General features: G+C 46.8%; 1 protein-coding gene across 4 annotated transcripts in view; it reads right to left on the bottom strand.

Annotated features, from left to right (window-relative positions):
- The window catches only part of TSPAN15 (tetraspanin 15), a 57484-nt gene extending 49763 nt beyond the window's left edge, over positions 1-7721 (bottom strand). For all 4 annotated transcript variants that reach the window (XM_064269653.1, XM_010589190.3, XM_064269654.1 and 1 more), the window contains exon 1: positions 7529-7721. In XM_064269653.1, coding sequence (XP_064125723.1) covers positions 7529-7624 — 96 coding nt within the window. In that variant the 5' untranslated portion in view covers positions 7625-7721. The remainder of the gene's footprint in view (positions 1-7528) is intronic.
- Positions 7722-12179: the final 4458 nt, after the last annotated feature.

Here is a 12179-nt window from a genome sequence, read left to right as displayed (position 1 = left end):
GACAGCCCATTAGGCATGGTTGGCCAGTTTTCCAGTATGAACGCGGCTCCACTTTCAAGTTGGGTTTCACTACTCTCTAGAACAAGAAGAAAAGGGACCTGCCCGATGAATCAGGCAAAACTAAAAAAAAAAATTAAGGAAGTAAAAAGATATATATATATATATATATATATATAGGTACAAGGAGATATCCAGATGAATGTTCATTACGTGTACCAGTGGTTTTCTCCCAGTGGTGGAATCAAAGATGTTTTTTATTGTCCTCACTGTACCTTCCTGAATTGCTTGACTTCGTTTTCTTAACTATGTACACATATTATTTTCACAAAACAATAAAGCTCTATCAAAAGTAAAAAAGGCCTGCTGGAAGCTGAATTCACTTGATTCTCCATCTGACTTCATCTAACGCTTAACTGGGAGGCAGGATACCTGGCTCCTTTCAGAAAAGGCTGCCTTCCACCAACACCAGGGAAGCGTCATGGCGGGGCTGAAGGGGCTGAAGGTCACAGTAACCCAATGGAGGGACTGGAGTCAGGCAATCTGGGTTCTGGTCTTGGCCTGTCGAAAAGATTGCACTAGAGGTCCCCCTAAGGGCCCTTGTAATCCTCAGTCTATGGCTCTTCAACACCTAGAAGAATAGAAAGGAAAGTAGAAAAAGAATGGCGAATCCTTAGGTGCTGATGGCGGTGCTCCCCACGAGCCAGCTACTGCTCTAAACCCTTTCTAAATTCTATGCGCATTTCACCTTCTCAGCAAATCTTGGTACAAATGTGCCACATGTTACAGATAAGGCAATTGAGGCACATGGAAGTTAAGTGCTTAAGTCACACAGCCTGTAAGTGCCAGCATTAGGATTGGCACTGGTCGGAAATATAAGGAATCACAGGCCAAAATATGAAAACCAGTCCATCCCTGGAGAAGTAAAGCAATGAGGAACTACTATTGCCTATGGCATTTACGACTTCCACCACTTCTTTCCCCCACCCCCAAATATTTTTTCTTCCTGATTAGTCAGCATCCCCCAGCCCTGATATCCTTGGCCGCAAAGGAAACCCTACCCATTGTCAAGGCAACAGGCTTGGTGGTTTCTAGAGAGGCAGGGCTCAATGTTCAGCCCCAGACCAGTTTGCAAATGTAAAGGCCTCGGCAAACTTGACCAACTGCTGGCTACACACCCACTTCGGTCTCTGCCCAGTTGCTTCCACCTCAAATCCCTACCTACAAGGCACACGCTGGGGCGAACCACCCAAATGTAGCCAGCCTTCCCTAAGCATCTACTGTGTGCCCAGCTCATGCCCAGCACTCGGAGGAGATGCCCCTGATCTCCAGGAGCCCATAGTCCAGCAAGGGAACATAGACATGTAACCAAATCTCTAGGATACCCTGTGGTCAGTGCTAAAATTAGAGGTGTGTCCCCAGCGGGCTGAGGGTACATGTGTCAGAATGATTCACGCTGTGTGGTGGGAAGAGGAAGGAGGCACCAAGTGCCTCTGGGTGAGCTCATTTATAATGCAGACATCCTCACTGACATGGTGGAAAGAGCACTGGGCTGGGAATGAGGAGACCCAGGAGCTCTGCCCAGCTCTGCTGACTGACCCTGAAACACATCCTCTCTGGGAGGAGTGTCCCCAAGTGTGGGTCAGGAGATAATTTTAAGTGGTTCTAGGTCATATGGACTCACAGACCGAGAAAAGTATTCCTTGTTCAATGCCCTCTCAAGCCTTCTGATTACAACAAGGAGCGAATTGTAGTTTGGGTGCCAGTTTGTCTTAACGCCTCTCAGACACTTGCCAGCCTGCCTTTTTAATGAAGACGGGTGGACCACAGGTTCAAAGCCTTCAGCAGGCCCAGGAGCTAGCTAGGATTTAAGAACATTCTTGTGTTAGTCCTTTTACTGTGTTTACACTTACTTTAACTGTTACCCACCATTGATGAGGAGGGACATTGGTTAGTCAACACTACATTGGCAGCAGTAGTATAAAGCTGCCTTTTAAAAATAAAATTAAGTTTAAAAATCAGTTTAAAGAAATGTATTAAGAAAATAATATCACAATTGGTACAACCTCTATATAGAGCAATGTAGCATCATATCAAAATTTCAAATGCGTGTATAAAAACAGGCAAGGTTAGTCTGCATTGTTAGGTGTTTGTTACAATAGCAATTACTCCTGGAGGGAAGGGGTAGTGACTGAAGGGGGTGCTAGAGGGGCTGAGGGAGGCTTCTGGATTCTTCCAACCACTGTGTTGGTTGATCTGGAGCGTGATTTTACTGGTGTGTTCACTTTGTGAAGAGTCATCAAGCTGTGTACACTCATGATATGCACATTTCTGTATGTATGTTATACATTAACATATCCTTTAACCCAATTAACCCTTTAAAGCAACTCCAGTTCTAGAAATTACCCAGTAAACATACACATATGTGCAAATGACACGTTCAAAGATATTCACTGCAGTATTGTTTGCAGTAATAAAAGAGTGGAAATGATCTAAGAGCTCACCAGCTAGGGACTGATTAAATAAATTGTGGCATAGCCTACAGTGAAGTCCATGTGGTTATTAACAGAATGAGGCAGCCCTCAGCAGATCTCCACAATTTACACAGATTTAAATGCAAGTAAAAAGGTAACACGCAGAACTACGTACAGTGTGCTACCTTATGTGCGGGAAACTGTTGCGTGCCATTGAGTCAATTGTGACTCATGCTAAGCCTACAGGACAGAGAAATGCCTCATCGGGTTTCCTGGGCTGTATTCTTTACAGGAGCAGATTGCCAGGTCTTTTCTCTCGTGAGGCTGAACCACTGACCTTTGTGTTAGCAGCCGAGTGCTTAACCATTGCACCACCAGGGCTCCTTGTGGATAAAATATCTGCACATGTTTGTGCCTAGGATATTCTATGCATAGGAGACCTCAGAAAAGAGACACAAGAAATTGATTTTAAAAAAGGGTTCCCTCTGGACATGGGAGGCCAGGGGAGAGGGGTGGGAGGGATGACCGTTGACTAAACTATCCTTTTGTACTTCTAGATTTTGTACCATGTCCGTGCATTTCCTATTCAATAATAATTTTTAAAACAAAAGTATTATGGAAGCACTTCCACTAGGATGGCCAAGATAAAATGGAAAATAACAAGTGTTGGAGGAGATGTGGAGAAATTAGAACCTTCATCCACTGTGGAGAAATTGGAACCCTCATCCATTGCTGGTGGGCATGCAAATTGGTACATACAGCCTTGTAGAAAACAGTCTGGCGGGTCCTCAAAAAACTAGAGGTAGGGCTGCCATAAGACCCAGCAATTCCACTCCTAGGTATACACCATAGGGATCTAACAGAAGTGACATGAACAGACATATGCATGCCCATATTCATTGCAGCAATATTCACAATAGCAAAAAGATGAAAACAACCTAAGCGCCCATCAACAGATGAATGGATAAACAAACTGTGGTACATACACACAATGGAATACTACTCAGCGATAAAGAAAAATGAGTTTCCAAAACATCGTGGAACATGGACGAACCTGGAGGACATTACGTTGAGCGAAACAAGTCAATCACAAAAAAGCAAATACTATATGTTCTCACTTTTATGAAATGACATGATCAAGTAAATATACAGAAACTTTTTAATGTTCATTAGTGGTTACCAGAGATGGGGGCGGGGGTGTCTGTGGATATATATGTATGTATACAGGCATATATCTGTATTAAAACAAAAAAACAAACCCATTGCCGTCGAGTCAATTCTGACTCATAAGGGACTCTATAGGACAGAGTAGAACTGCTCCATAGGGTTTCCAAGGAGCAGATGGTAGATTCGAACTGCCAACTTTTTGGTTAGTAGCCATAGCTCTTAGCCACTGTGCCACCAGTGTTTCCATGTATGTGTATAGGTATGTATCTATAGGTGTATGCATATGTATACGCATATATGTGACTGTATGCACATATATTCATATATATACTCAAGCACATAGGGGGCACAGTTACAAATAATTCTTAGATATAACCAAACACCTTGCAGGATTGGATTTCTGGGTTTGAAGGATTAGCATCGTAGTCCCTTGAGACATCTGAGTCAATTGGCATAGTATAGTTTATAAAGTTATGATCTACATCCTAGTTTGGGGAGGAGTGTCTGAGTATGAGGGTCATCTAAGATATAACTACTGGTTGCTACTCATCTGGAGCAAAAGAGAAGGAAGGAAACAAAAGACTCAAAGAAGAAACTAGTCTATAAAAAATAGGGGAGACAAATACCCAAACCATGGCTTCATCTTCCCTGAGACCAGAAGAACTAGACAGTGCCCGTCTACCACTACCAACAGTTCTAATCACAGTCACAAAACAGGCCATGATAGAATGGAAGAAAAATGTGGAACGAACCTCAAATTCTTAATAAAAAACAGGCTTACTGGGCTAGTTGAGAGTGGAGGACTCCCTGAGACTAGTGCCCTGAGATACTCTTTATACCTTGAACTAAAACTAACCTCTGAGGTTACCTTGTAGCTAAATAACAAATTGGCTCAAAACATAATGGATACCACCCATAAGCACTATGCTCCTTTAAAAATCACCTATATGAGGCCAAATGGTCAATTAATTTAAAACAAAGATGAGAACAAAAGGGAGCAGGAAAACTAGACCAATGCAAATAATGAGAACGTTCAAGCATTGTAAAGAATATAACCAATGTCATCAAACAATTTGTGTAGAAATTCTTGAGTGGGCACCTAAACTGCTGTATAAACTTTCATCAAAAGCACAATAAAATTACTATTAAAAAAAAAATATTATAGAAGGTTCATCATGGCTACGGAAAAAACTTACGGACCCCTCCGGACTTAAAAGCTGGGGGGAAGAAATAACACTTTGGGCTTATAAAGCACGTAACTCTTGGCTCCATTCCTCCCCAGAGATAATAGGCTTTCCTGTAAATGGTTTCCAATTGATAGCAAACCCAGGTCAGGACAAATTACTTACTTACACTGTGCCTCCACCCCACAGTCAAACTCTGTCTGGCACCTGGATCTGCCATGGCAGGGTTAGCAGGTGCCGGAGCTCTTGGCATGGGTAGGGAGACTTTTAAGTAGAAATTCTTCCAGGGATGGGAAGTCAGGGATTTGGTAAACCAATTCAGTTGGGTGGAGAAGAAGTCCAAGTTCTGAGTCGTGTCAGTCCCAAGAGAAGAAAAGCAAGGACCAAAGAGTGGGCTTTTCTGGGGTTGAAGCGGACAATGGTAGAACAAGGCTTTGAAAACTCCAGTTTTATTTTAACTGCAGAACTTTCTAGAGCTCAGCTGCTAACCAAAAAGGTCAGCAGTTTGAATCCACCAGCAGCTGCTTGGAAACCCTATGGGGCAGTTCTACTCTGTCCTATAGGGTCCATGAGTCTGAATCAATTTGATGGCAACGGGTTTGGTTGGGTTTTTTTTTTTTTTTTTTTTCCCGCTTGATCACATATCACTATCTCCCCATATCACTAATCCTAAAACATCCAATAAGGTCGGTGGGGCACTGTATAAGTTATTAATTTTACAGGTGAGAAAACAGAGGTTTAGAAGGTTAAGAGACTGGATGGTGATCACAGAGTGAGGGAGGGGGTAAAGCCAGAAACATAACCTCCACCTTCTGATTCCTGGTCTCCCCTCATCTTCCCACCTCCCCACCCATCAACCTTGGTCTAGCCTCTTTCAACACTCATCTACAGAAAGGCGAGTTCCTGAGGCCAGACATGCTAAGGACAAGCAAAAAATCCCAGAATCAGAATCAAGAGAACTCCGTGTCCAGCTAGCCCAGTGGTTCTCAGCCCTAGCTATACCCGGGAGCTTAAATAAATACAGATCCCAGGGCCCCAACCACAAGGCAGCTGAAACCAGATCCTCTAGACGTGGGCCCAGGCATCTGTGGGTTGGCTTGTTTGTTTTGTTTTGTTGACTTTCCAATTGATTCTGACCACCTTTGGGGTGAGAATCACCGAATTATAGCTCAAATCACCCCACCCCAACCCCATATACAACCTTCTGCCTCCCTGGAAATTCCACTAACTCTCCTTGTGCCCCAAATAACTGCTCATCTCTCTTTCACATTACTTGGAGTCAGAGAATTGGGCTCAGCCTTCTGGATGGGTGGCCCTGGGCAAGTCCATTAAGTCCTCTGAGGCCCAGAACAGGAAGGGATGTGATTTGCCTAAGATCTCACAGTGAGTCAGTAGCAGAGGACTAGAACCCCGCCCTCCTGACCACCAGGTGAGGTCACATCCACCAGAGAAGTCACATGGAAAGCCAGTCTTAAGGAGAGATCCGCAGCTCCTGCTAGCAGAATAGGCAGAATAAGGGGGGCAGGAGGGAGTGTGAGGAGACCAGCCTGCACGGGGAGTGGTGTCAGTGACCCTGGCAGCCTGGGTCACTGGGCAAGTCTGCCTTGTGACAGACTGCAGGCAGGGAACCATTCTAGAGTGGCGGGGCTAGAGCTGGTCTGTGAAAAGACGTTCCCATTTCTAGGCAGGGACTCAACCGAGTCTGAAATCCCTATAAAGAAACCAGTGTCTCGGGGCAGCCTACACCTCGGACTTACAGACCTTCAGGGTTCAGCTTCTCGGCCCACAATAATAATAATGGCTCACAGTTCTTAATCTCTTCACTGGTCCGCCTAAACACTGTATCTGGATTATTTCATTAACCCCCACAACCATCCCGAGTTAAGTATACTTAACTGCCTCCATTTTGCAGATGAGGAAACTATGGTTTAGACAGATTAAGTGACTTTCCCAAGATCACGAAGCTAGAAGTGGCAGGGGCAGAATTCGAACTCTGGCCCAACTCATACTCCAACCACTACTACCATCTGCCCCAAACAATGCAGGAAGAGGAGGTAGAGCCCGATGGCAGCGAGAAGAGTTACCGAACCCTAGCAGCAGCTGGAGACCTACCTCCCTAGACGTCTCCTTGTAGAATCCTCTCTACCACTCCGCGGAGAAGGCGCACGCATCCTCTGACCAATGAGGAAACCAAGGCGCAAACAGGAGAAACGTCTTGCTCAGGGGCAGCTGGCAAGTAAACAGTGGGGACAGGAGCCAGAATCCAGGTCTCCCGACCCGTACCACTAACCCCGACCACGTGCTCCACATAGGCTGATGCGGGAGGCACACTTAAGAGATACCGGTCAGGCGTGATGGGCGCCGCCCAACCCAACGCGAGCACTGCAGCCTGCCCCGCCAGCAGAGGGCGCGACGGGCCACAACTCCGGTCAGGTGCACAAAAGTGAGCCACCTGGCGCTCTGTCGCCAATGGGTTTTCACGCTCCCTACTGAGCGACTGAAAGTCTGGCTGGGCTCGGGGACCCCGAATTTCTCGGTTCCGAAAGAAGAGTGAGGAAGGGCCAGGCGCGCGTTCCCCGAGCCCACCCTGAAGAGCCAAGTTCTGACCCAACCTCGGGCCCAGGCAGGGCGTGGACGTTGTTGAGGGAGTGTGCCTCACCCCCCACCCCCCACCCCGAGTCCCCGGGCTCTGCTGGGGTCACTCACCCAGAACACTGTGGAGTAGATGATGAGCGAGAACTTGAGCCAGAGGTAGGAGACGCGAGCGCAATAGCGCACTTTCTCCGAGTCCCCACGGGGCATCCTGGGTGCTCCCGGCGCAGGTCTCCGGGACTCCCGGGGTCCGGGCTCAGTCCCTCCGCCGCGCGGGTCCCCACCTGCGTCTGTCCGGCCTCTGGCTCCACCAACGCGCTCTCTGACTGACACTCGCGCCCCGCAATCACTGTCCCCACCGGTGAGGCCGCCAGCCCCAGCGGCCAATGGGAGTGAGGCGACGGCCCAGCCCCTGGGAGGGGGCGGGCCGGGGGCGGGGCTGCGCCTTGGGACCCCGGAGGAGGCAAGCCGAGGGGAGGGGAAGAGGGCTCTGCAAAAGACCTTGGGTGCCACTCTGGAAACGCCAGTGCTAGTGGCGTGGATGGAGGCGCTGGGGAGAGAGCCAATGCGTTTATTTCGGGATACATAGAAGGCGCTGCTTAAATGCGGCCTATGGACTCTTTTCAAGGGGGAAGAATGTGGGGCAAAGAGCAGGAATTAACGGCCAAAGCGTTCAAAGTGTGCAAATGAGCGTGCAAGACATGGATGAAATAAATTGCTCAGCCTGAATGAGGCGGAGTAGCGGCCACAAAGTGCGCACCTGGAAGCAGCAAATCAGGTGGGTGTAAGGAGTCCCCACAGCTGGGGCCCGGATTTTTTTCTTGTAACAGATCCCTGGCTTCAGGCTTTCACCTGAACAGTCTCGTGGAATCCTCTTCTTTGGGGCCTGGTGATTTCGAGCCCCGCCACCAGAAGCCTCCTCCTCCGGGAAGCCCTCCCCCACACCCATCCCTAGGCCAGGTCAGCGGCTCCCTAGTCTTTGCACATTTCAGCCGGGTCAGACCAGGCCTTTACCGGCCTGTCCTTTTCAATGACTGAGTTCAGAGGTGGCCGCTATTTCCCCACCTCCCCGACTTAGCTCAGCCTGGGGCTTGGGAGCCAGACAACCCGTGTTGTGGCATTTGGTAATTAAATGTGTGGCCTGGAATTCAGGAGCTCTCGGCAACGGAAACCGGTTAGCCAGTGCTAGGTGGGGTCCCTGGTGGTGACTCCAGGAATAGCAGTCATGTCCAAGTTCCTGCCCCGGGGCTCACAAGCTCCGGTTTACACACACTCAACGACAGACAGAGAGACCACGCAGCCCCAGCCTCTAACACTGGCCCCCAGGAGGAATAGAATAAGGTTGGGGGTGAGGAGGGAGGCCATGCCCTGACTGGAACGTTAAAAGGAAGTCAGTTTCCTGGTACAAAAGGAGTGCATATTGCAAGGGTGTTTGTGGGTGTCGCAGAGGAATAGAACCAGGGACTGCTGCAAACCAAAACAAAACCTACTGCCATCCAGTCGATTCTGACTCATAGCGACTCTATCGGACAGAGCAGAACTGCCCCATAGGGTTTCCAAGGAGCAGCTGGTAGATTCAAACTGCCCTCCTTTTAGTTAGCAGCCTAATGCTTAACCACTGCGCCACCAGGACTGCTGCAAGTTACCTTCAAATGAGTAACTGAGGGCTAAGAAAACATCTTACCACTGTGTTAAAGTTGTCCTTTCTGTCTTTGAGGAGGAATACCTTCTTAGCCCTGCTCGGAGGACTAGCCTCCTCACCTAGCCCTGCAGAGCTGGCCTTACACAACCCATTCTTTGAGGGATTAGTCTCTGTTTCCAACCTTGGAGAAGCTAGCATCTCCCTCCATCCTCCGGAGGACTAGCTTAGCATCTTGCTCTCTGAGGGGCTAGCATTTTACACTATCCCTAGGGATTAGCCTCCTTCTCCTCACTGGGTGGAACTAGCCCCCTTCCCCACTCCTTATATTTAAAATATAGCCCCAGCTACTCACAGCCCCTCCCCTACTCAAATTTTCTTTCCAGGTGTCCCTGGCCTTAGTTCTGGCCTCTCTAACTAGCTGCAAATTCTCTCATCTTTCAAATATTGCCTAGTGACACACACACATCCGAACAGTTTCTCCCATGTCTCCCTGAGCCCCTCAGTCTCCCCTCCTCTATAAGATGCCTGAGGGTGAAGGAGACACACCCCTGCCAAGGAAGCTCGCTGCCCTTTGCGGCTGCAACAGCCTTTGCTTGGCTCCTGAGCAACTTCATTGCCTCTCCCCAACCCCACCCCTTCCTCACGGGATCAGCTTCCACCAGAGGAGCTAAGGGCCTCTCCTCAGCTACATTTGCAAACATTGAGACCTCTGAAATGGCAAGCTGTTTTCGGCTTTCTCTCTTTTTGCCAGGAGCTCTGGGCCAGGGAGGGGGTGGTGTGGGGAGCCCTGGTAGCTCAGTGGTTCAGAGCTTGCCTGATAACCAAAAGGCTGGCAATTTGAATCCATCAGCCACTCCTGGGAAACCCAATGGGGCAGTTCCACTCTGTCCTAGAGGGCCTCTGTGAGTCGGAATCAACTCAACTGCAACGGGTTTTTTGGCTTCTGGACCTGGGGGGTGGAGGGGTCAGCTGGTCTGGTGCTAATTCTGGTTTTGCCATTAATTTTTTGTGGGACCATTAGAATGTCTGGCATAGACAGTGTGACATACAGGTGTGAGTGTGACCCTGGCTGCAGATTAGAATCACCTGATGAGCTTTTAAGGTATCCTGATATCCAAACCCCACCCCAGTCCAGTTAACAGGTTTCCAACAGCCACCTGGGAATTAATATTATTTTAAAGATAGGAAGGCTTAACATTATAAAAATGTCTACTCTACCAAAAGCGATCTATACATTTAATGCAATTCCGACCCAAATCCCAAGGACATTCTTTAATGAGATGGAGAAACAAATCACCAATTTCATATGGAAGGGAAAGAGGCCCCAGATAAATAAGGCATTACTGAAAAAGAACAAAGTGGGAGGCCTTACTTTACCTGATTTTAGAACCTATTATACTGCCACAGTAGTCAAAACTGCCTGGTACTGGTACAACAACAGATACATAGACCAATGGTACAGAATTGAGAATCCAGACATAAACCCATCCACATATGCGCAGTTGATATTTGACAAAGGCCCCAAAACAGTTAAATGGGGAAAGCAGTCTTTTTAACAAATGGTGCTGGCATAACTGGATATCCATTGGCAAAAAAATGAAACAAGACCCATACCTCACTCCATGCACAAAAACTAACTCAAAATGGATCAAAGACCTAAATATAAAATCTAAAACGATAAAGATCATGGAAGAAAAAACAGGGACAATGTTAAGAGCCCTAATACATGGCATAAACAGTATAGAAAATATTGTAAAGAACATAGAAGAAAAACTAGGTAACTGGGAGCTCCTAAGAATCAAACACTTATGCTCATCCAAAGGCTTCACCAAAAGAGTGAAAAGACTACCTAGAGACTGGGAAAAAGTTTTTAGCTATGACATTTCTGATCAGCGCCTGATCTCTAAAATCTACATGATACTCCAAGAACTCAACTGCAAAAAGACAAATAACCCAATTAAAAAATGGGCAAAAGATATGAATAGACGCTTCACTAAAGGAGACATTCAGGTAGCTAACAGATATATGAGGAAATGTTCACGATCATTAGCCATTAGAGAAATGCAGATCAAAACTACAATGAGATTTCATCTCACTCCAACAAGGCTGGCATTAATCCAAAAAACACAAAATAATAAATGTTGGAGAGGCTGTGAAGAGATTGGAACACTTCTACACTGCTGGTGGGAATGTCAAATGGTACAACCACTTTGGAAATCGATTTTGCGCTTCCTTAAAAAGTTAGAAATAGAACTACCATATGATCCAGGAATCCCACTTCTTGGAACACATCCTAGAGAAAAAAGAGCCTTTACACGAACAGATATATGCACACCCATGTTTATTGCAGCACTGTTTACAATAGCAAAAACATGGAAGCAACCAATGTGCCCATCGATGGACGAATGGATAAATTATGGTATATTCACACAATGGAATACTACGCATCGATAAAGAACAGTGAGGAATCTGTGAAACATTTCATAACATGGAGGAACCTGGAAGGCATTATGCTGGGTGAAATTAGTCAGTTGCAAAAGGACAAATATTGTATAAGATCACTACTATAAGAACTTGAGAAATAGTTTAAACTGAGAAGAACACATTCTTTTGTGGTTACGAGAGGGGGGAGGGAGGGAATGTGGGAGAGGGGTATTCACTAATTAGATAGTAGATAAGAACTACTTTAGGCGAAGGGAAAGACAGCACACAATACAGGGGAGGTCAGCACAATTGGACTAAACCAAAAGCAAAGAAGTTTCCTGAATAAACTGAATGCTTTGAAGGCCAGCGTAGCAGGGGCAGGGGTCTGGGGACCATGGTTTCAGGGGACATCTAAGTCAATTGGCATAATAAAATCTATTAAGAAAACATTCTGCATCCCACTTTGAAGTGTGGCATCTGGGGTCTTAAACGCTAACAAGCAGCCATCTAAGATGCATCAATTGGTCTCAACCCACCTGGATCGAAGGATAATGAACAACACCAAGGACACAAGGTGATTACGAGCCCAAGAGACAGAAAGGGCCACATGAACCAGTGACTACATCATCCTGAGACCAGAAGAACTAGATGGTCCCTGGCTACAACCGATGACTGCCCTGACAGGGAACACAACAGAGA

Source organism: Loxodonta africana, chromosome 16 (assembly GCF_030014295.1).
Source record: "Loxodonta africana isolate mLoxAfr1 chromosome 16, mLoxAfr1.hap2, whole genome shotgun sequence".
NCBI lineage: Eukaryota > Metazoa > Chordata > Mammalia > Proboscidea > Elephantidae > Loxodonta > Loxodonta africana.
The sequence above is the reverse complement of the archived record's forward strand: the minus strand, read 5'-3'. Positions and strand labels throughout refer to the sequence as shown.